Raw genomic sequence first — 23,634 nt, forward strand, 5'->3', positions numbered from 1 at the left:
TCCTCGGGGTACTGTAGAGAAAACAGGTGCCACCTGATGCTCCTGGGCCCGGGCGCCGGTTCCTGCTGACGCCTCTGCGGGAAGCTGTGGCAGAGCGCAGTGCAGGAGGGGCTAGCTCTCCTCCCTGAGGGCATCCTCCAGGGTGGCTGGGACCCCTCCACAAGGTGCTTGCTGAGCAACACCTGTGCCCTATAACAGAAGCCAGGTAGCAAATTTGCAAAAATTGAAAAGAATGGAAGGAATGTGGTACTTTTTTTTTTAATGGCAGCTTTTGGAATCAAGTTCCAAAATGCAGAGCTCTTGTGACTGGTGGTCTTCAGTAAACAGCTCTACTTAGCCTTAGAGGGAGCTATTTGAGATCATGCTTATTGAATAGTTGATGTTTCTGGTCATTAAAATCTTCAGATTCGAATTTGTTCTGCTGAATCAATTCAGGAAATCAATTCACGTGACAGTATATAGAAACAATTCAGATGTGAGATTGTTGCCAGTTAACAGGATCAGTATTTTCATATAATAAAAGTGTTGTCTATAATGTGCAGCAGCTGCATCATATGTCTGTAGATTTTCACTTTATTTTGTTTAGTGAGATTTAACAAAGCTGAATTTTATTGGCCCGTTGGTATTTTGTGAAATGAGAGTGTTTTTCCTTCCCAAATAAATTTGTACATTTGACCTGTGCCTTTAAGAAATTGTATTAGATTGCGTGCAGTGACTTGAACATCTCAAAAACTCGCTGGAATAAATATTCCAAAATGTGCTATCTGCAAATAGTGCGAATTCATAGCAGCCAAATGCAAAGGGGAGTGATACTAAGTGGCTTCTTCCTCTTACTATGAACTGGCCTTTTTCTGAGCTGCCTCTTATAGTTCTGAAACATCTACTACAGAAATTGGACTGCTGCTCTGACTGGGTTTCACGACTGCATCTGACAGTGGTAACAGTGCACATGTCACAAGGAGGGACGGAGGGACGTTCTTAAATAGAAACTCAGTTTGAGCAGGAATTCACTGCGCAGGCCGATCTCGCGGCCAGTGGAGAGCAGCAGCGTGAGGCCTCTGCGGCCGGGGCAGGCGCGGGGGAGGGGGACAGCCCGCCCCTCCCTGGGCTGCTGGCTGCCTGATGCCCTTCCCTGCAGGGAGCCCCTCTTGGCAGGGATGGGCCAGGATTGCAGGTGTCATGTGGGCTCCAGGCTTCAGCAGGCAGACCAGCCAACCACGCCACTCACACATTCGGAGGCCTAAGTATGTTAACCTGAAGGTTGTGACAGAGTCTATGGTGTGTTGTTTCTTCTCCCCAGTGACTCAAACTGTGCATTGAATATCCTTTTTGTCACATTATTCTTATTAAAAATGTGTACACTAATTGCAAGGTTTTGTCCCGAAGCAGTTTGTGAAGCCAAGAGAATAGTCTCAGCCTTGGCACAGGTCAAGGGGGTTTGTGCTGGATGTGCTGCTCTGAGGACTGTCCTGGGGGCTGCAGGAGCCTACCAGTGTGCCAGGGCTCTGCCGCTGCAGGCGAACGCAGCTGCTGCTTCCCCTGGCAGAAGTAAGGCGATGCCAGAGCACAGGTAGTCTTCAGGGAGCTTTGGGTCTGAGCCTCATGCAATGTGGGTACATCCTAGAAAAGTAAAGTGGCTCCAGCCATTAGCTACTGGGGGACTCCTGCCACCCAGGGCATCTCCAGACGTCGCTGGACATCCCCTGAGAAGCATCAGCCCTCTGCTGAAAACCCCTGACCCTCGGCAAAAGGGAACGCTGGGTTCCTATTTTCACTCTTCTGCATATGGGATGAATGACAGCCAGGCTGGAAAAGGAAGTGTTCTGTTTTCTAACAAATTTCTTTTGTGCTATGAGAATTGCTTTTGTAATTCGACACCACATACTGCACAAAGCTGTAATCCAAAGCTCTCTTTTGAGTATTACATGTACTCTGGCATCACGTCACTTCTTACTCAGATCAGAGGGAAGAATTAGCTACGTGAGATGTAGTCTAATACAACCCGATGCCGCTTTCATTCCAAGAATGAACTATGAGACTGTTCCTTTTCATCAGGTAAAGAAAATAGCGTCACTAAAAATTAAAGGACAGGATCCATTTCGTCCATGGGTTTTTGTGTTTGAGAGACAAACATTAATTATACAGAGCATTAAACTTTACGAATCGGAACTACTGAAAGTGTTCCATCAGTCAAGGGCGAATGGTTAGACCAGACCTCAGGTAAACAGTTCAGTTCTGTGCAGGAACAGATGTGTTTGATGATAGTGCAAATCTGCATATCAGCAGATGGAAATAATCCTCCTGCATCTGACAGAAGTTGCACCTTGATCCTTGAACCACTCCGTAGTATTTCTATAGGAGTATTCTCTTTCAGACGTCACATTTCAGACTCTTTTCTCCCTAGTGACATAAATTTGTTGTTGAATGTCTCACAGGGATGTGACAGGCTAGCAGGACAGGACGCTTGCACTGACCTCAGGAAAACCCACATCCATGCACCCTCTCCTCTGAAGGCCGAGCTCCTGGCACCTGTCACAGCCCAGGGACTCGTGTACAGTTTACACTGCCATGAGACTCCTAACCCCACCCGTGACTTCTCTGTTTATTCCAGATAATAGGACATTTGACACCTGTTACCACTTATAAATGGGTCTTTCAGGCTCACCTAACATCGAAGTTATGAAATGTGTGTTTCTAAGGTTTCTAGGATTAAATCAGAACAAAGATGGAGATAAGGGACCTCAAGAAGTATTTGCATTGAATAGTTGATCTGATCTATTCCTTAAAGGAAATCCCAAGTATTGTGAACCCCAGACTTCAAAATCCCTGTGGATGACTTAATGGATTTTACCTATTATATTTTAGGGGAAAAAATACATTAGTTTGATGAATATTTATTTAACAGAGTATTATTCTCCTAAATGAGAGTAAACAAGCCCAGGATTTAAAGGGAAGTGGGGAGGAAGGAGGAATGGAGTAGGGATAGAGGGACGAATGGAAGGATGGGTGAAAAGATGAAGGATAGCAGGTTGAACTGTTGCTCACACGTGTTGAACTTGACTTTCTGTTTTACTTTTCAGCCAATGTTTTCAGTTGCACCCAGCTTAGCCACCAATGCATCAGCAGCCTTTAATCCCTACCTGGGACCTGTGTCCCCCAGCCTGGTTCCAGCAGAGATCTTGCCGACGGCACCCATGTTGGTTACTGGGAATCCTGGAGTGCCCGTGCCTGCAGCTGCCGCGGCTGCCGCACAGAAGCTGATGCGGACGGACAGACTGGAGGTAGGCACAGTTGTCAGTGTCTCGTGGTTTCCATCCTAGCGCTTGAACTCTGTCCCCAGCCCAGCAGGTGAAAACAAAGAAATCAGAACCAGAACTTGGTTTAGTGTTCGTAGCATTTTACAAGAAAATAGGCCTGCTGGATTTGATGAGGCGGTGGCGGGAGAGACCGGAGAGCGTAGAAGTGGCTGCGCGCAGGGTGCGCCTGTCACCCCACCGCGCGGCAGCTCCCTGCCATTCAGATCGCTGGCGACGATACCCTTGCCTCCTAGAGTTGGAAAAGTGTCTGGCACAGAGCGGGTATTTCCTAAACGTCGCTACCGACCCAGCCATCGAAGCCAGCAAATCGGACCAGTCCCCAAAACCCCGTTCTCGTGAAGGCACTCGGGTTAAAACATTCTAAAATTTGCCATGGCGAGTTTCTTCCTAAGCCGCAAATTTTGGTTGAAACCCCAAAGCATCCTTGTTAAACATGCTCTTCTCAAAGTATTTTCGATAGGAAATGGCTGGACTCTGAGTCCTGCTGTGAACGATGGTCAGATGCACGTGCTGTGCTGATGCCACATGAGAAAGAAATTGAAGTGATAAATCTTGCTCTGCGTGGTTGCTCAGAGTTTCAGCATGGCTGAATTAATGGGTTTGGTAAAGTACAGATATAGTTTGGAAAATGGTAGTATTAATTAAAGATGCAGACCTTTCTCCATGGGGGCAGGACCTAGGACCCAGAGGTCCCGCAGGTATGACCCCCGAGGAGGCGGCTGTCTGCGAGAGCGGCTTGTCAGTCTGCAGGAACTTAGCTAGAAAGCACCAGGATCTGACTTTTTAACTTTTGTCTCCTTCGTTGAAGAGGGTCTCGGCTTCCAGCACGTTGGAACCACGCACTCGACAGGCGCCCCCGCTGCGCACCTCAGCGCAGGCTTAGGAGGAGTACGCTGTGGCCGCCTTCGCTTACAAGGCAGTGAGGGGAAGAAGTGGCAGCAGCTTGTCCTTGCTAGAGGGACGCACCTGGGCTTTCAGGTGGTTTGTCATTCCCAGTCGTACGGAATGAGCAGCTCATTAACTAATTCTGTTTGCAAATGAATTGGGACAAAATGTAATGCATTTTAAATATTTCAGAACACTGGGTGCTCATCCCTCGAAGCAGTTGTGTTTCCCTGACCTTTCTAAAGCAAAGTGTGCACTCCGCACGGTTGTTGATTGGTTAATGGGGGCTGGTGAACGTCAGTGAATTAATTATCTGTAAGTGATGATATGTAAGAAACCGAGCCAGTGCAGCGGGCAGGAGGCTGGGCCGCGTGGGCAGAGCTCTTCCACGGCCGACCCTCCCTCAGCCGTGGGCACTGTGCCCCCGTTGCCTCGGGTGGTGTGGGGCGGGAAGGGAGACCGGGTGTTCACCGGTGTCTTTTGCTGTGGCCGTGACAGAAGCCTTCTGCTGCATCGGCTGCCAGTGCCCTGTGGCCTGAGTGCCCCTTTCCTCAGTCCTCGATGGTAGCACAGTGTCCTGTGTGACTTCGTCCACAGGATCAGAGTCAGCGTCGCTGTCCCCGCCCGCCAGGACGCTGAGCCTAACAGGGAGGGTGTCTTCGTGCTGCGCGGTGCTGTTCTAGGCAGCCGCTTCAGGTCGCCTCCCTGGCTGCCGCGGACACTGCAGGTGGAGGGTAGGGGTCCGGCAGGGGAGGCGGACAGTCCTTTACTCTCGGGCCCGCGTTCGGTTATTTGGGCTTGAGGCCTGTACTCTATTCTATACGTATTTTAAACTTCGTGTTTTGTCTGAGGTGAAAATGGTCTGCATCATTTAGGACATTACCTAATTCTTGTCACTCTTTTCTCTTTTTACTACACTGCTGTTACACAGCAGAGAAATTTAAAATACTTCTGATTCTTACGTGATTACTTAGAAGAACTGACATGTTTACGAGACCCAATGCCATGCTACAAAAAAAAAATCTTATATTGGAAAACAGAAAACTAAGCATTAATGCTTCCGGTATTCTGGTACTGTTAATTAGATGAGCTTGGGCTGAGATTCTCAAAACCTCCAGGATTCATATTCCTCGCATGTAAAAAGAGGGGCTTGTACCCCCTGATCTTAAAGTCACCTCCAGTTAGAACACTCTGTGGACATTTAGGCCATTTTCTTGCTTTTAGCACCAGCTGCAATGTATTAAAACATGTACTGGAAAATGTGTACACATACACCTATGTATCACATATGCCTGACTTGAGCTAGCCATCTGTCTGTCTGTCTATTCGTCTATCTTCCTTTCCTCTTTATTATTTTAAAAAGACTTTGTATCCATGCACTTCCTATATTCTAAACTTCAGACTTTGTAGTTCTCTCTGAAGACAGTTAATCTCTTAAATGTCAAATCACTGAAATGTGACTTTTAAAATTCCATCTGTGACCTTGTGATGCCTTTCTATAATCTCCTAGCAAGTTCACCTCAATGATTATTTTAGGGAATCACTACGATACATCGGTAGCTACTAGAAAAGACTGGGTCTTTAGGTCCTGCTGGTGCTTCATGCCAAAGAGTTGGTCATCAGGGAAGTCCTGGCTTGACCTACTTCTGAGAAGCACAGTAAGTTTTAGGATGCCAAAGGATGGTGTGTGCTTCGACTCCGTGGCATCCCGTGGAGAACCGCGGGGCATCCTTCCAGTGAGAGCCTCTGAGGACCAGCTGTGCGGCCTCCGCCACTGTCCGTTACCAGCCTTCGCGAGAGGGCCACAGGCGAACAGTGCTAGCTCCTGCCGCTGTGCATCCCTGGGTGCCTGAAGGAGGAAGGGGTCCTGCAGCCCATCAGCCCTCAGTCCATCTCGGACAGATAGGTGCCCTTGCTCAGAGCACAGGGTGGCCCACCAGGTCCCAAAACAGAAATCTTAACTTGAAGAGAAACTTTCAACACGTGCGAAGGTCCTCCCGGAAGCATGTCCATGATTCGCACATCCCAGCCGACCACCTGGTGTCCTGCTCGTGTTCCTGGGCCCAGTGCCGCGCTTCCAGGCTCCAGGGAGATTGGAACCACTTAGGGTGGTTGCTGACATCACCCCAAGGGCCTCCTCTGAGGCTTCTTCCGTAGGTCTGCCCTGCCGCTCGGGACGCTGTTCATTTTTTGGCAGAGATCAGCTGGTGTCTGCGGCAGGCTGGCTCTGGAGGGACCAGCACACAGTTTGCTTCACATACAGTTACCGTGACGCACCCGAGACAGGAGGCATGCTACACACTGCTGAACTGCGGAGGACGCACACACCTAGGTAGACTGACGATTATCGGAGTAGACCGTGTCCACGGCAGCGGTCAGTGGCCACAGACTCCAAGTGCTTAGGAGACCTTAGATGGCTCGTGAGTCAGCTACTTCTTTTTCACATCAAGGGTCTTCATGAGAAAAAGCCATTAGCTGTTCCAAGAAGCGGGCAAACCTCTTGGCTTCTCCTGTTTTCAGTTGAAGCTCCTTGTTGTCAAGTAAATTCTCCTCATGCTGCTACACTCTACTCCGTGGTCAGGACCAGCTGGACTCAGGCCTCCGACTCCTGTGCACTGCCACCGCACGATGGCCAGAGGCGTCCCCGGGCCTGCGTGGGCGGATGGTGAGGCGATGCTTACCACACAGGAAGGGGCGTTTCAGGCTGAAGAGCTGTGGGAGTCGGAGCTTGCCTGCGTCCACTGGATTCAGCATGAAGAGAAGCATGTAAGAGGAGATTGGAAAAGCAGAAGCTTCCCGTAATACAGGGAGGCTTACTGGCAGGATTGCTTTGCTTTTCTATTTTTGTAGGGAACGTTTGGCTACTGCTTATGTAATATTTTAATTTCCCAAGAAAATTACTGTGAACTCTTATAAGTTTTGTGCACAGGAGTCAGAGTCGATTTAGAAAATACAGTAAAAGCAGCCCTGGAGGTGAGCGTTCCCGCACCCGGGGGCTGGTTAGCGTTGGCCTCTTCCTGTCCTGGAGGGTTTGCAGGCTTCTTTCTCTCAGGAATGACTGAACCCCTGGAGGTAGGTTTAGTGATTCTTTTATTGGTCATTCCTGCATATTAACATTTGATTATTTTCATGAGGTCAAATGGCAAATTTGCACAAAACGTGTATATATATATATGCATGTGTATATGTATGTATATATATGTATATGTGTATATGTGTATATATATGTATATTTCAAACATGTAAAATATAAATTACACTATACTGAAGCATGCTGTCTTCTCTGGCATAAATGATAATTATAGGGTCCACTTTTAGATTTCAAAGAAAACTTCCCTTTGATCTTAACAGAAATCCTAAGAGAAAGTTAAAGTAGGTACCTTTATTGAATGGGGAAAAATTGGTCAGATTTGTATGATTATGTACTGACCAAAACTAGAATCACATCATTAGAGACTTAGAAACTTTATTGTACAGTAAATTAAATGCAGTCACTTCCACGAATCACCAGAATTTTAAAACGTGGAGATTTTAATCCTTTTTAAATTGAAAGCACAAAGTTTTTGTACTACAGTTTGAACTCATCACCAAAAATGCTGTAGACACTGATAAAATCATTGGTTATCCAATATTACTTTTTAAAGTGTCATGTGGCTCAAGCTTAATTGAAAATGAAGGTCATGGTGCTGATTGCTGAACATGTATGTATGTGTGTGTCTCTCAGTAAGTCCCTAATACTGATATTTAGTTTAAAAATTGACTGCCCCAAATATTAAAATAGACTGAGTTCCCTATTATAATTAGGTCTCTGTTTCTGTTTTGTGATATTATTCTTCAAAAATGACTGAGTTAATTACACAAATATTGTGAACACAAGGAATATTGCTTCCAAGGGATCTCTTCAGGAAAGAAAAAAAAAAAATGCAGTTGTCTGTCCAGTTTAAAATTAACCCAAACATTGACATTAGTTTCCTTAGACCCAAGCACCTCACTTGCAGAATTTAATACACCTTATATTATAAAACCTGTTGTTATTATGACCATTTTGAACCATGTTTGTCATATTTAAAAAGAGAGATCAAATAACAGAACTGTCTATTGTAATAGAACTTGTGTGGTGTGTTATAAGGTAAGAATGCTTTATCTTCTGCAATGATCATGACCTTTTAAAATTGGCCTTAATAGTGTTCTCATTTTGAAGATTACATAGCTGGCAAAGTGACAGAACTGGAACTCAAGATCTCTGACTCCAAGCTATCTTCTCTCTACTGTATCACTGCTATTTATTTAACAAAAAGAGAGTTATTTGTTTTTTAAATTGACTCTTTAGAGTTTATAATTATTCCATAGATGTTTTAGGACTTAAATGTTTTTGGAGAATGTCTTTATTGGAATACTGATTTTTACTTGAAAAGCAACCTCTTACACATTTTCTGTTGAACTTGATAAACCTGCCTGATGTATAAAATAAATCCTGCCTAAATGCCAGTTGAGTAAAAGACTCAATATTCCTTTTGACTGAGTCACATTTTATGCTTATCTAAATATATCTGATTGCTTTAATTTAGATTTGAAACCATTTATAAAACTTTAGAAAATGCTTTTATTTTTTGACTCACCAAGGCCATTTTTGCATATTCATCCTTAGAAAATTATTAGAATTCCTTTATCAGGAATGTATTCTTTGTGATATTTGTAGTATGGAAATATTGGAAATAATCTTGGCCTCCTCTGAATTACCTATGTTGTGCAGACTATTGGATGGTCACTCCAGACCACTTAGCAGAATGATTAAATGCTCATGCCATAAAGGGCTGCCAAGCAGTAACTATACCGTAATTACACTCTTGAAAAATAAGTGCATGTGGAAGAATAGGTAAGAAGACGGGAAGGAAAGAACCATACCATTAGGATTTTTAAACGTGCTCTACCTTCTCTGTTTCAGACTCCCCGTGTGTGGTAGATCTCATCATCTCTTATCCTGCTTTGAATTATGAGGTTAAGTTTGTTAAAATCATTTTTCAGTCATATATTGCTAATGCAGTTCTACATCTGAAAGATTTCTTTGGGCTTCGGCGCAGTTTAAAGTTTTCTTGAATTTATCAGAGAAAACAGGCCAATCCCTGTTCATCAGTCAAGGGATGGAGTCCGTTTGTCGATGGAGACTGGAGGACAGTGTGCTTTAGAAGCTCTGGGAAGCCCGTTCTCTGCAGATGGGACCACAGTGCAGACATAGGACTGGCCGCTGGAGCCCCTCCTGTCCATCTGTCCTGCAGCTCCCACGGGCGCAAGTTTTTACAGGAGGTTTCCTGTTTCTTCTTTATGTTTTTCAGAGGCCTAAGTAATGTGAGAATAACAGTTTTGATATGTTTCTTCTGTCCCATGTCTTATGTCAGGAGGAAATCAAACAAAAAATTAAAATGTTAAACAGTTGAAAGTGCATGAAAAACATTGACTTTGAAACCTCACAAGAGTCTGACTTTGGGAAATGCTCTAAACTAATCACTAATGATGAACTGTTTAATTATTTTCTAATTCGTTCCTCTACGTATCCCACAGAGGAGTGAAGAGTATGAATTCTAATAAGCCAGTCCTAAGCCTATAGAAATGACACACACAAAGAACTTACACAGACGGACTCTTGATCTTTCTTTCTTGTCAGTGTGCACAGAGCAAGTTAAACTGAAAGCCAGAGTGTTAGTTTCTCTGCTGCCGGTTCCTCTTGGAGCAGCTCAGGAAGGTGGGGATTACTCAGAACTAAGGACAGTGGGGAAAGGTCGCAGCTCACCTAGTCCAGGTTCCCTGTTGGCTGAGGCCTCATTGGCATGGACTTGCTAAACAGAGAAGGAGGCTTTGTGTTATGCTGTGGCATTTGCTCAGCATGAACTTGGTATTTGGGCGTCAGCTTCTTGTTCTCATTGAGCCTAGGTGTGCCTGTCTCCCGGCTCTGGTTAGGTGCTGGGAATCTGTTTTAGGAAGCCCTGCTGCCAATTCTGAGGCTCTCTCTGCCAGAGAGGACCATTGTGCTGCAGAACAGCTTGGTCGCTTTTGCTTTTTAAATTATGAACTTCCTGGTTATGCTTTTATCCCCTCCAATTCAATAAAATAAATACAGTACTAAAGTTGCTCTTTTATAACTTCCTGCGTCCTCTCTACTCTCAGTGCCTCTCAGGAGTGTCTGTCTGGCACATGGTAGTCAATTATTCAATAAATTTTGAAAAATTAAATAAATCGAAAGAGATGATGAATGGATTTGGCCTGGGGGCTGTGCTTGTGGAACATAAAGCCTCAGCCGCCTGTCCTTACCAGGTGCGTGGGTGTCATTTCTGTTGTTCTTAGGACGAGCATGGGGCAAGGGGTGGAGTCCTTCCTAAGAAGCAGTTTCCTCTGTAATAAGATTCGAATGTCATGGGGGAAGCAGCAGATTTCAAGGCAATCATTTCATTGATGAAAGTTCAAGAAAACCTTTACTTTTTAAATCGTCACAAGGTTAGCTTGTCTTTCTTGCTTGACTCCAAAATAAAGTGTGTGGACCGCATTGTGCGCTCTGTGGAAGATCCTTAAAGCATAGAGCTGTCTCCTTGGAAGTGTGTGTTTTCAAAGCTTTGCAAGTTTGAAATAGGAGCATGGAAATAGTGCAGGGGCTTCCTGTGAGTGAGACGGCCCCCTTGTGGTGAAAGTATCAAACTCTCCCCAATGAAGGTGGCAGACGTTAAGGAGTCAGGCTCTGGTAGACCAATGAGAAATGATCCATTTTCACCTTTTCCATGGGTTCCGCATGGCGAAATGAATATATCTAAAACAAGCAGGTGATGACACCACCAAGGATCTGTCCATATGCTTTACATAGCTCCCAAGAGAAGCCCTAGTGATTCCCAAAGTTCCCACCTACCATTCCCTGAGCTAAGTGTCACCATCTTCAGTCACTGTACTATTTATAAACCACAAAGCCAGCGGGATGCACTGCCTGGGTTAACCCACACACAGGCCCAAATCAGGGTCCGCCAGTTGTCCTGCCACCATCCTGTCTGCGGCTGCCAGACTGACGATGTCTCAGTCTTGCTTTGTTTTATGACCTTGACACTTCGAAGGGCACCCGGTGGTTATTGTGTAAAATGTCCTGCACCCAGTTTGTCCCATGTTTCCAGCTGGTGGATTTCACGTTGTGAAGCTGTGTCCCTCTCACCCTCAGATGTGTGATGGTGTCCTTAGGTTGTGGGTAAGGTGATGTCTGCCAGGCTGTGTAAGGTCCCTCTGTTTCCCTTGGTGATTAATAAGAATATCCACATGATGAGATGAATGCTTTGCCGTGGTTGAATCATGAACGCTTGTCCTTTCTCAGGGCGTTTCTCCTAATTTGCAGAATACACTAGGCACCACTGAGGTCGCTTCGTTGCATTGTCTGCAGTCACCTTTGCCTGTCACTCATGCCTCCAGTCACCCCTTTTGACCGCGACGGCACAGGCTCTGCCAGGCCCTGCTCATTGGTGTTGACTGAACCCCGTGCGCTTCCTGCCCCCCAGGTGTGTCGAGAGTACCAGCGTGGCAACTGCAACCGAGGAGAGAACGACTGCCGGTTTGCCCACCCTGCCGACAGTACGATGATTGACACCAACGACAACACGGTCACCGTCTGTATGGATTACATCAAAGGGCGATGCTCGCGGGAAAAGTGCAAATACTTTCACCCTCCTGCCCATCTGCAAGCCAAGATCAAGGCTGCCCAATACCAGGTCAACCAGGCTGCAGCGGCACAGGCCGCAGCGACCGCAGCGGCCATGGTGAGTGGGGCAGCGGCTCTCCCCGGGGGCATTGGGGAGCTGACCACAGGCTGTTCATTTATTAACCTTTTCCTTTTTGAATCTTTGCTGAAGATATGTTTGTTCAGGTATCCCAGACAATACATAAAGAAGTACCGCTCGCAGAAGGGAGGCTAGCCCTCAGCGGGTCGGGATTGCTCCTACTCTTGGCCCAGCTCTCAGTGTCTGTTGTACTCTGGACGTAGGGTTTCTGGAACCCCCGCTTTGTAGAGAACCACCTGTCTCCTCTGTAATTGAACGACCCTGCCGTTTGCGGTCTGACTCTGTGTGCCGTCCGATCAGCCACTTCCCTTGGTGTCTTCTTTTGCACACCAAACCTCCTTTTTATGTATTATCTTGCTTTTGACATAACAAAATCTGGAACCATTCAGGAGAACTGCGTCCGCAAAATCGTTTTCAGAATTAGCTGCAGGATTTGGAATAGCGCGCTCTCTAGATGGCCAGAAATGATATTGTGGCATGACCGTAATTACAGAGCTGCAGGCTCTTGACTATGCCATCACACAGACAGGGGCATGCAGTGCTCAGGGTTAGAGAACGGATCGTTCAGAGTAGATCCTAAGCCACCTTCCGAGGGTAAATTCTAATGTGACCGAGTAGCTTAGTTTAATGAGTCCCTTCTTTGTTCTTTGCTTAGCTGTTTTAATGTTGTCCTTTTTTGACATGAATATATGACTTAATCTCCAAAATGCCCATATAAAAAAAAACCACTGTGCAGTATTTTCTAGCACGGTGAAACGAGGCGAGAGAGATCTTTTCTGTGTTTGTTTCTGGATACTTGAGCAAAAATACAGAAGGCAGACTCTCTCCTGTTCTCTTCCTTTCACTCTTTTTTTTTTTCTGTTAGAGTATCTTGTTTGTAATTAACTACAAAGAGGAGTTATCTCCCAATAACAACTCAATAGCGCCTTTATTGTGCATGCTTAGTCTTGTTATTCGTTGTATATGGCATTCCGATGATTTGTTTTTTTATTTGTTTTTTCTCACCTACCCAAAATGCACTGCTGCCCCCATGATGCACCTCTGCTTGCTGTTTATGTTAATGCGCTTGAACCCCACTGGCCCATTGCCATCATGTGCTCGCTGCCTGCTAATTAAGACTCAGTCGGCTGTCAAATCACTGAAGCGACCCCTCGAGGCAACCTTTGACCTGGTACTATGACCTTTCACCTTTTAGCTTGGCATGTAGCTTTATTGTAGATACAAGTTTTTTTTTTTTGTTTTCTTTTTTTTTACCAATTTAAAGATATATATTCCTTTTTCTGTTATAAAGATGTAAAGTACAAAGTACAATGAAAAACTGAGTGTGGTTTCCTGACAAAATGAGTGGGAAGACTGTACTCTTAAGTTCAGAGGTGGATGTGGTGCAGAGACTCAGAGAGGCCCGCAGCCGCCCACATCCCGTTGAGGCCATTGTACATGTTCTGATGAGATGCTGGCAGGACGTTAGAGTGTGTCCTTGACCGTAGACTTATGTCCTGTTGGGGTAGCATGGCTCAGGCCATAGCCTTAGCTACTTTAGTACTCCTAGTTCAGCGTGGAAGGGAAGCAGTTGCATGTTCTGGGACATCTGCATGTGGAGTCAGGGGAGGAGCGGCGGCCGTGGTACTTCCTGTTGCAGTCACTCTGCACAATTAACTCTTAACATCGCTTGTACCTGTCGGCCCTCACGGAGCTCGCAGTACCGCTGGCTTCTTCTCCCGAGTCAGTGGCTTCTCCCTGAAAGCCTGAAGCATTATGGGACGTTAAATCTTAACACACCGTAACACGTGCTGTCCTACTGGTGGGGTTTGTTGTGGGCAAAAATAATGCTTCCTCGAAAGCTTTTATCTTGCTTTTTTTTATCTTTGATTTTGTTTGTTTATTGGACTCCCCTGGGTAGTTAAGTGCTCTGCTGTGTGCTTGCTCAGGCTTCCTAACAAGTTTAGCCTTCGACTGATTTTTCTTTTTTCTTTTTCTCTTTTTACTGGTATTTGTTTTTTATACTCATTCACTAAACAGGGAATTCCTCAAGCTGTTCTTCCCCCATTACCAAAGAGGCCTGCTCTTGAAAAAACCAACGGTGCCACCGCAGTCTTTAACACTGGCATTTTCCAGTACCAACAGGCTCTGGCCAACATGCAGTTACAGCAGCACACGGCGTTCCTCCCGCCAGGTAAGGGGGCCCCGGGGCAGGTGCACTGCGGACCCGCAGACCCAGCGCTAGATCAGGGAGCCCGCCCCACCTGTCTCCCCATCCCAGACAAGGGGTACGGTAAGGCGGTCAGCAGTGGAAACTAGCCACACAGTCTCAGGATTTCCCCTAAATCCAAGAGCGTTAGCTTCGTGGAACCTGCAGTCAGGATCAGTGTTGTTTTATATATCTGTTTGTGTTATTTGGAATTGAAATATGGTTCTCTTCTCTTTTTTCTCCTCCCTCGACCCTGTCGTATGTCTGTCAAGCTATTTTATGATACTTCTCTGCTGTAAGACCCCTTTGCCTTCATGATTCCGTAGGAGTTCATTTGAATAATATGAAATGATTCATTTTGATCATTTTTCAGCATTTTTGTTTTCAAAGTGGGCAATAGAAAAACCGATCATGTGTTTCAGAGCTCCAAAAACATGCTTTTCTTAGTACCAATGGGTACCCTGCTCAAAGTCATCATTGCTCACAAGCTGTCATGGGGAGAGCCCCATGTGACAGCAGCATTGATTTATTATTGTGGTGTAGAGGTGTGATTCCAGTTCACCTCCTGCTTCTCTCACAGACACACTCTGCAGCCATTCACACGGACCAAGGGCTGGAAACACAGGCTAGCAGCTCATCTACACACGGGGGAGTTTGCCGCTTTCACACACTCAGGGTTCATTTCAGAGGATTCATACTAAACTCTGTAATCTGCAGGTTAACCAGACAAGCACTCCAAATCTGATTTTCCTCTTTACTTCTTAACCTTTACTTTAAAAAATACCACAAGCCTTAGAGATTTTAATCAATAAAATAATTTTACTGATTTAATCAGTGCCCAGGTGTTTATGTCAAAGATTCAGTCCCTTCTACCATATTGGCAGTGTGTTGGGTTTATAATGCTAGGAGAGAATGCCAAACTTTGTTTTTCATTTGCTACCAAAAGAATGTACTCACGTTAACTTTTACTGGTTAGCACAACTTTTATATAGCACATCTTTGAAAACTGGCAGTCCACCTGTAGTAAGAGTCAGTTAGCTAGAATATTGTGTCCCCTGCACAATGAACAAAATGATATTTATACTCATGAAATAGCATCTATTCAGTTGCAGTTTTTCCCTATTAAATAGAAAGAAAACAAATTTGGTTTATAGCATATTTGTCATATTCTGAGGGAAAATTCACATTTTATGCCTTTGTTGCAACGTATATAGTTTTTGGACACTTCTAGAAATTAATCTTCTTGCTTCTTGATAAGTTTCTCTGTCCCTAGATTTTTGCTGTTTCCAACAAACAATCCATCAAATTTTATGAACTCAGATCACTCAACAAAGTCTGAAGGGATTGTAGGTGACTGTCACATAATCTCTTTGAAGCAACTTTTAATTTGTCAGTTTACTTCACAGAATAAAACATTATCATTAGAAATGACAGTTTCCCTATTTAAAATCTAAAAATGAAAACAAATTTATCTTCTTCCATATGTTATTTAAAGGGAACTGAAAGAACCTGTCTCCTCAGACGAGTTCTGCCTTAGTTTCTGCAACAGCATTCAGCTGGTGCTCTTCTGAGCGGAGCCATCAGAGTGTGAGACGTGTGACCCTAGATTATGACATCAGTGTCTCCCTTGTTAGCCTGTGGATAGAGCAAGGTAAGGTACAGAGAGATGTTAGGAAAGGGTCAGGTCAGGGCTGGGGCTGGGGCTCAGTGGTAGGGCACTCACCTACCACTAGCTTGCGTGAGGCGCTGGGTTCGATCCTCAGCACTGCATATAAATGAATGAATAAAATAAAGGTCCATCAACAACTAAAAAAAAAATATAAAAAAAAGAAAGGGTCAAGGCAGGGAAAACAGCAAACACATTCATAAACCAGAATTCGAACATCCCTCGGTTCTTGAAAGTTAAGCATTGCTAATTGAAATAAAATGTGCTACAGTATCTTGAGAAATTAGGATGGAGTTATACTTTTCATTTATGATGTATTTTGTATCAGGGATAGTGAGTTCTGGATGTTTGTAGTTAAAGTTTATAATTAATATAAAACTGTTTCCAGAGTAATATAAAATAGCATTTATTTGCAACCAAGTTTTAAAGTGCTAAAGCTTCAGGTTAACCTCTTTATTACTCACATAACTGGAAGTAGGTAGCTGCCTTTGTGAGTCTTTAAAAATGCTTTCGCTCTGACAAGTGTGCCTGAGTGAGTTCAACGTGGGCAGCGCACCCTTATTCTGCCAGAGCTCTGTGTCAGTCAGAAAGGACAGCGTAACCCGAGACCGGCAGGCAGCAGCCCGCCCGAGGGAGGGCTGAGTCAACAGTAACGGGAGATCAGTGTATTTCATCCCAGTAGCATGAAGCAGGGCTGCTAAGTCCTCACGGCAGGTGACTGCACACAGGGAGGTTGCTGGCAGACCGTCATGGTGCAGTGTCAGTCCAACCAGGTGACTAAGAAATGACCACGTACCATGACTTTTAAGAACAGAGGAGGTCTCGGTAGCATCTGCCCAGCTAAGCCCCGGGCATACAGGCATCCCTGCTGTCCATCCCTCCATCCGTCTGCTCTTCCATCGCTCCTTCAGTCCCAGCTCCCTTTCCCTCTCCTCTCTTTGGCCTTCCCTCCATCTTTCCCTTCATTCAGTCAGCAGACCCTGATCTTACGCCTTGCCATGCCGTGTGTCCACGTCCACTCGCAGCTCTAGGGGAAGGTCTAGGACGCAGACATGTTCAGAGAGAGTCTCAGTGTGAATCCTGTGGGAGGCGCAGATGCTCCGCACGCCCGCACTCCTGGCTGCTTCTCACCTTTTTCAAGGACACTCCTATTTTGTGGTCACACTGAGTCGCCTGTGCTCCATGCTTCACCTACATTATCTCGTTTTTTCCTGCCAGCAACCTCAAAAGATGGCCGTAACACTCCAGGTTTAACAGTGAGCTGTCCAGGGCCAACAGAGGCCCAGCAGTTTGCTTATTACAGAAGTACATACAGAATGACTCAGGAGAAGGGGACCAGCTCTTACTACTCACCTAAATCCTTGCATAATGTCTCACATCCTCCATTTTATTTAAAGATAAATATTATATGAAATTCACATTGAATTTTTTTTTTCAATTTTAAGTGTATACTGCTCTTTTTTTGAAGTGTTCACCCTTTAGGACTCAATTGATTATTGATACAGTTTGTGCATAATCTAGGGCCTACTTCTGATGTAGGTATGAATTTAATTTCACCCTATAATGAGAGTATGTCAGAAATATCGTTTTATTTACATGGTTTCTTTTTCTTGAATTTAAATCCAGTGCAACTCTCAACTCCAGGTTGTCTTCCTGGGGAGTAACAGGCATCTCAGGCCTCCTCTCCGATGTCCGTCCTCCTTGCTCCTGGTCCCAGGGTGGACCTGTGCAGTCCCCTGACATCAGCTGGCCCCCCTTTCCATTCTTCAGCCACCAGGGCTCCCCGCTGATGCTCTCAGTGCAGGCGGCCAGAGCTCTCTAAGACAGGTCCCAGGTCTGAGCCTGCCAGGCCCCAGCCCCTGCCCTTCAGGACCTGCCCCTCGCAGGCTGTAGTGAGAGCATGGGCTTCCTGCACACGCACACTGCCCTGGCCCCCTTAGAGCCTTGAGGACATCCGTGTTCTCCGCCCCCCAGTGCCATCTCTGCCTGCCTGCTGTCTCAGAAGCACACCTGTCTTCTCTGTCCCTGACCACACGTCCCTCCGTCAGCGTGGGCTGTGGCTCATGTTACCACTACTAGAAATAGGAACCCAGAAGGCCAGGGAACTTCCTTAGGTGGTGGGGAGGTGGAGTGGTGGGGAGATAAAAGACAAGGCAAAGATTTCCAGCTTGTTGCTTTTATTATAATTAGTAAATGTAAATACAATTATTTATAATTACATAATTATATAATCAATAAAAGTTTATAATAAAAAGTAGAAGGTGCTGCTTACTTTGGATAACTCAGTCTTGATAATTCAATTGGCTGTGAGTTTTTACTCCTAAAATGATATGCATTAATTTTAGGAGATCTTAAGTCAGCTTCATGATTCTCACAATAAACCTAAAGAGGCCTGAATTATTACACGGAAATTTCAGCTTCCCAGCAAAGCCCTGTTACAGTTCTTTTTCTTTCTTCTACTTCTTTCTTTTCTCCTTAAAGTACTTTTAACTGTGCATACATTCCATTTTAAATTAGCATGCTGTTGTTTTTCCTGCATCTTCACACACATCAATTAAAAATATAATTTAAAAAATTGTGTAACTAAAACAGCACATTCCACAGAAACACACCATTCTGCTGCACAAAGATCTTTGTAGAGGAAATTGGAGATTGATAAATACATTCACTTAAATTTTGCCTTGTACTGAAAAGCAAGGAAAAAACTTAAATTGGCTATTATAGTGCATCTTTATTAGTAAATGAAACCATTTGAAGTAAAGATGAATATTATGGTCATTTCCAAAATGCTTTTTGCTCATGGTAAGTGGGTCCTACAGCATTATGTCTCCATATCTGTGAGTTTTTTGCACCCTGGCTAGTATTTTCATTGCTGCCTTATGTTTATTTGCTGCAAATTCCCCTCAGAACTGTGTGCACTGGTTTTAATGGTAATGAGGAAGACAGTCAAATGAAAGTGGAACACTCTAGGTTCTAGCGAGATGGTGGAAGGTCACCTCCTTTCCATGGGCAGACTTACTCACGCAGGGTGGGATACACAGGCAGATTGCAGCATAGCGGTAAACGGTCAGTTTAGAAGGGCCAACCTGCACCGGATTAAACTGGCTTTAGGATTCCTTAAATACCAGGTTACTCTTCCCTTCAGCTTTTCTTTCCCAGTCCTCCTGCCCTACCACTAGGGGAAGAGGGTTTCACAAAAGCTAGACCTGGTATTCAGTTTTGCTTGCTCTCCTGTTTCTGATCACCTTCATTCTTGTTATTGGCTTGTCTCCGTTGCCTTTCACAAGTCTGGGACTCAGTAGTAGTAGCAAACACCAGGGTCGTCCCATGTCTTAAAGAGTACCTGCTCTATCACGGTACTCCTCCTGAAGGGGTGCTACCCTCCACCATCCTGGGCCTGATCACTGATCCTGTGGCCACCGTCTAATTGTGAACATAGACTAATTGCAGCTGGAACAGGAGGGCCAGTTAAGTGTCCCCACTTCAGCTGGCTCTCAGCGGCAGCTTTGTTTTATAAGGCCACCTCTCACAAAGCTCAGTTGGCAGATTTTTTCTCTGACAAATGTTCATCCCAGATGCTGCTAGTATTTAAACAGGATGTGCCAAGATTTAGATAGAAATATAAAATCATTTGATATTTTGAAGCCTAGAAATCTAAAATAATCTCACAGAAAGAACAGTAGATCTCCATATGGGAAAGTGCCCTGCTCTTGGTAAAAATAAATAGATTTTCAATATTTATATGTCAGAAAGAACAGGAGCTATACGTGGAGCATTTATTTTTACTTACCATGGTCAAACAATTGTGAACATCAGTGCTGACACCCTATATGTGATGCATGCATCTTCATTATCTCCCGTTCAGGGGTCTGTTGAAGTCTAATTAGCAATTTCTTATGTGTGGAATTTTGTAAAACATTGACTACTCCAAGAAGTCTTGATCAGGCTCTAAACCAGCAGTGAAATCCAGGTTCTTTTCCCAGACACCTACCAAGGAAACCCATTGGAGACTCCATTGGAGACTTAAAATAAATCCCCTTCCCTCCGTTAGTGCTTTTTCTACATTTTAATTCCAAAGTAAGGCAATAAAGAAGTTTCGCTTTCTTTTTATGTATAATTGATTGCTTGCTATCCCTCCAAATAAGATTTCTGTAGGATGATCGTAGCCCCTGTGGGTCTGTGTGGTTGCTGCGTCAGTGGACAGAGGGGAAAAGCTCAGGGAATTAAAGTGAATGTTTTGGTCTTGTTACATTGTTCAGTCAGTTTTTGTGCATTAATATTTAGCATTTTAGTAATACATAATACCTCGAATTATTTAGCATGTGTTCGATCTAAAGAAAACGTCAATATATTCATATGTCAGAGTCAGAAATAGCAAACAGCCAGATGGCTAGGAACCAGATTCAAGCAAAGCCAATTAAAATATTATTTTAAAAAGAATTAAGCAGGTTTAAGTTTTTCCAAAATACTTTATTTCTAGGTGGTAATTAAGAGAAACAAAGTGTCCTGGCACACAGTTAACTGGCCTTTATTCTTCCCTGGAGACTAGTTCTGATTGAGCACTGTGCTGTTGTGTGATTTGATTGTGCTGACAGTTACATGCCACTGTCCCATAATAACAGTTTTTCTTCTTTGTTCAAATGGATTTCCTAATGACACGTGTGATGGGATGTCTTAATTCTTTTCCCTTTTCAAATCCACCTTCCTGTTGCAATGCATGATGGGCAGGCTCAATATTGTGCATGACACCCGCTACAAGTGTTGGTAGGTGCCAGCTTTGTTTCTTGATTATCTTAAACCTGTGGTGCCCTCACAGCCCCTCAAAATCCACTGCCAATTTAACTTTACCTATTGGGCAAGTCCATTCCCTTTTACTAACACCTGTCAATTAAATGCCATTTCTATTTAATTGACATGGACTCACATCAATGTTTTCTTTACACACGACAGTTTCCTTGAGTCACCTTTAGTGGATTTTGATTGGACTATGAGTTCTGGTGTGTAAAAAAAAAAAAAAAATCTTATAAAAGTAATGAAATGTATATTTTTGTAATAGTAAATAATGAAAATAAGACTTTTACTCAAACGGATAACTGCATATATGAAGTAAATACCTGTATTTTGACTTAGATTTTGAATGTCTATTGAACACTATATAAAATTCTTGTTTTTGACTTAGCAAATTAAGCCTGTTTGTGTCAATTTTCTTGATTTGATGGTAACAAGCTTTTTTTCCCCTTTTTTTTCTCTTCCGTCCCCCTCCCCTTCTCTCCTTGGAATGTTGTCCTGCTTTGCGCTGTGGTTGCATGTCACTCGCTGGTGATGATGTCCTGTCACATGGCTTCTTGCTATGATAAATACCATGCCCAATGACCTCCTCCATGTTGCCATGGTTTCCATATCGCTACACTCTTCTGTATGTTTGCTTATATGATTTTCCCTCCGAAAGTTCCCATGGTGCACGGTGCTACGCCAGCCACTGTGTCCGCAGCAACAACATCTGCCACAAGTGTTCCCTTCGCTGCAACAGCCACAGCCAACCAGGTTTGCTAATTTACAGCTTTGTTTCTTAAAAACCAACTCTGACAGGGCTCGGTCCACCAGCCTTTGCGCACACCCTCTTGCCGTGTGCGGGAGGGCTGTGGAGGGTGCTTGAAGGAGCATGGGGTTTCAGAGATACCTCTTGTTGGCCTACACATTCTCTCTATGACGAGCAGCAGAATGCTTTTATGCCATTTATAAGTGCTCCAAAGTTGTCGCAGCTCCGTTTCTGAAGCTACTAAAATGGTATTTACACAAGCAATTCTCATTTGGTCTCAGCCGATTGTGCAGGCATGTTGACCAGTCAAAAGTGAAGCCAATTTTAAGAATTTTCTTTTTGGAAAAACATTTGGTATATTCAGTCCTCAGTTGTTAACTAAATTCTTACAAAACGGAAGGTACTTCAGTGTACTGCATGTGCCACAGATGACCGCTCTTGTAAATAGTTTGATATGAAATTATTATAATTTGATTTGTTTGACCAGCACATCGCATATTCAAAATTACTTAAGTTTGATTACAGCTTCTCTAAGCTGTGATTCTCTTGTGTTAAGAAAAAGAAAAAAGCTTAAGTGCCGTTATTTCTGTAATTACTCTGCATAAACGCTGGAGATGTATGAAGGAAAAAAGAAATCAAGTATGGTAAACTGACAGTCTGTGTTCCATACAAGTTTGTAGGGCAGGAGTTATGCAAGATACTTTTAAGTAAAAGGAATCTGCTTAAGAAATTTAACTGTTATTATGTACAAGAGTGACTATTTAAAATAAAATGATTTAGAACATTTGAAATTCAAAACCTGACACTGATTCCACCAGTATTTCCAAAGCCTGTTTAAAAACATGTTCTAGAAATTACTGGTTGAATTAAAGTCACATTGTAAAGTAAGTTTTGAGTTTTGAATATGTAGAATGTTGGTGCTGAAAGACTCAGTGACATTGGGAGTATATGGAAAGAGCTGAACCCAACTTCAGATAACCCAGCCACTGGGGTTAAATGGCACCAGCTAAGCCTCAGAAGGACCAGTGCCAGTTGAGATTCCACAGGTCGCCCCTTGGGAAGAGAGACCAATTAGGAGCTCTGCATCTGTGGTCACTGCTGTGAGGAGCCACCCTTACCCTGCAACACATCCTATAAAATTGATGAACTCACAGCTTTTAGTATGGCCATTAAAAACTTTGAAAAGCATAGTGCCAAAATGGATTCATTTAAAATTTCAGACAAACTTTGAACATTTCTTGGCAAAGAATCATTAGTTTTTCAGAAGCCTGTCAACATAGCCCTGGATTTACGCTAACACATCAGACTCATTTACAAGAATGCTGGCCCGTGCACGTGTGGCAGTTTAGTGAGCGATGTTTGGCCGTGGTGTCTTAATGGATTCGATGCCGTCCACTCAGGTACAGATCAGTGATGCTGACCTCTCGCCTGTGTACCACGTGTGACTACAGAATTGCTGGTGTAAGCAGAACTATAGCAAAGCAAATTCCAACATGCCTTTGGCCACCTGGGTTGTAGGGGACACTTTACTTTTTGCATTGTGCTGTGACCATTTCATGCATAATCTCGGGTCTTCATACTATTTTACAACCAAACAAAAGAAAAGGGAATGGATATATATATATACACACATATATGATATCTACATATACATACATATGTATATGCCTACAGTACATTAGCAATGCTGGAAATAGCTGATGCCACAAACTGCAGCCTGCATGCATGCAGAAGTTTATAGCTGGCCCTTCATCTGCATCGATTGGTGTTGAAGGTCCTTGGTATGTTTCGACAGCCCCATCCTTGATGCTTCTACACTGTTGGGTGCAACATCCTGTCCTGCAGCAGCAGGAAAAATGGTATGAGAAGCTTCATTATGCTTGGAGCACATTTTCGTGCCATTTGCCAATGCTGTAAAATTGTGTAAAAATGTCAGCTGAGAAATGGAAATAAAATAGGGACAGATTAATATGCACTCCAGACTGTGGGTTGTAGTATGGCGAAGTAGCTTAGGATGTCTAAATCGAAACAACGAATACTGCCTTCACGTATGTGATTTCATTATTCTCCCATGGACCCTGCTGAAATGGGACGTGCCATCTTACAGAAGAAACTTAAGCTTAGAGTAATTAGATGCTTTGCACGAGGTCACACAGCCAGGAGACGAATCCTGAGTGTCAGAACCCAAGCTCCCAGCCTCGGGACAGCCTCCGTCTGGGACTGCCTCTCCCGGCTCC

At 44.1% G+C, this 23,634-nt stretch overlaps 1 protein-coding gene across 20 annotated transcripts in view; it reads left to right on the forward strand.

Moving 5' to 3' along the window:
- Mbnl1 (muscleblind like splicing regulator 1) overlaps nt 1-23,634 on the forward strand; it is a 179,736-nt gene that overhangs the window by 149,439 nt on the left and 6,663 nt on the right. For 11 of the 20 annotated variants that reach the window (XM_047563596.1, XM_047563595.1, XM_047563581.1 and 8 more), the window contains 6 exons: nt 3,081-3,281; nt 11,726-11,983; nt 13,122-13,175; nt 14,024-14,177; nt 20,587-20,622; nt 21,308-21,402. In XM_047563596.1, the coding sequence (XP_047419552.1) occupies nt 3,081-3,281; nt 11,726-11,983; nt 13,122-13,175; nt 14,024-14,177; nt 20,587-20,622; nt 21,308-21,402 (798 nt within the window). The other 9 variants (XM_047563583.1, XM_047563584.1, XM_047563586.1 and 6 more) reach the window with 5 other exon arrangements.

This window comes from Sciurus carolinensis, chromosome 9 (assembly GCF_902686445.1).
Source record: "Sciurus carolinensis chromosome 9, mSciCar1.2, whole genome shotgun sequence".
Taxonomy (NCBI): Eukaryota; Metazoa; Chordata; class Mammalia; order Rodentia; family Sciuridae; genus Sciurus; species Sciurus carolinensis.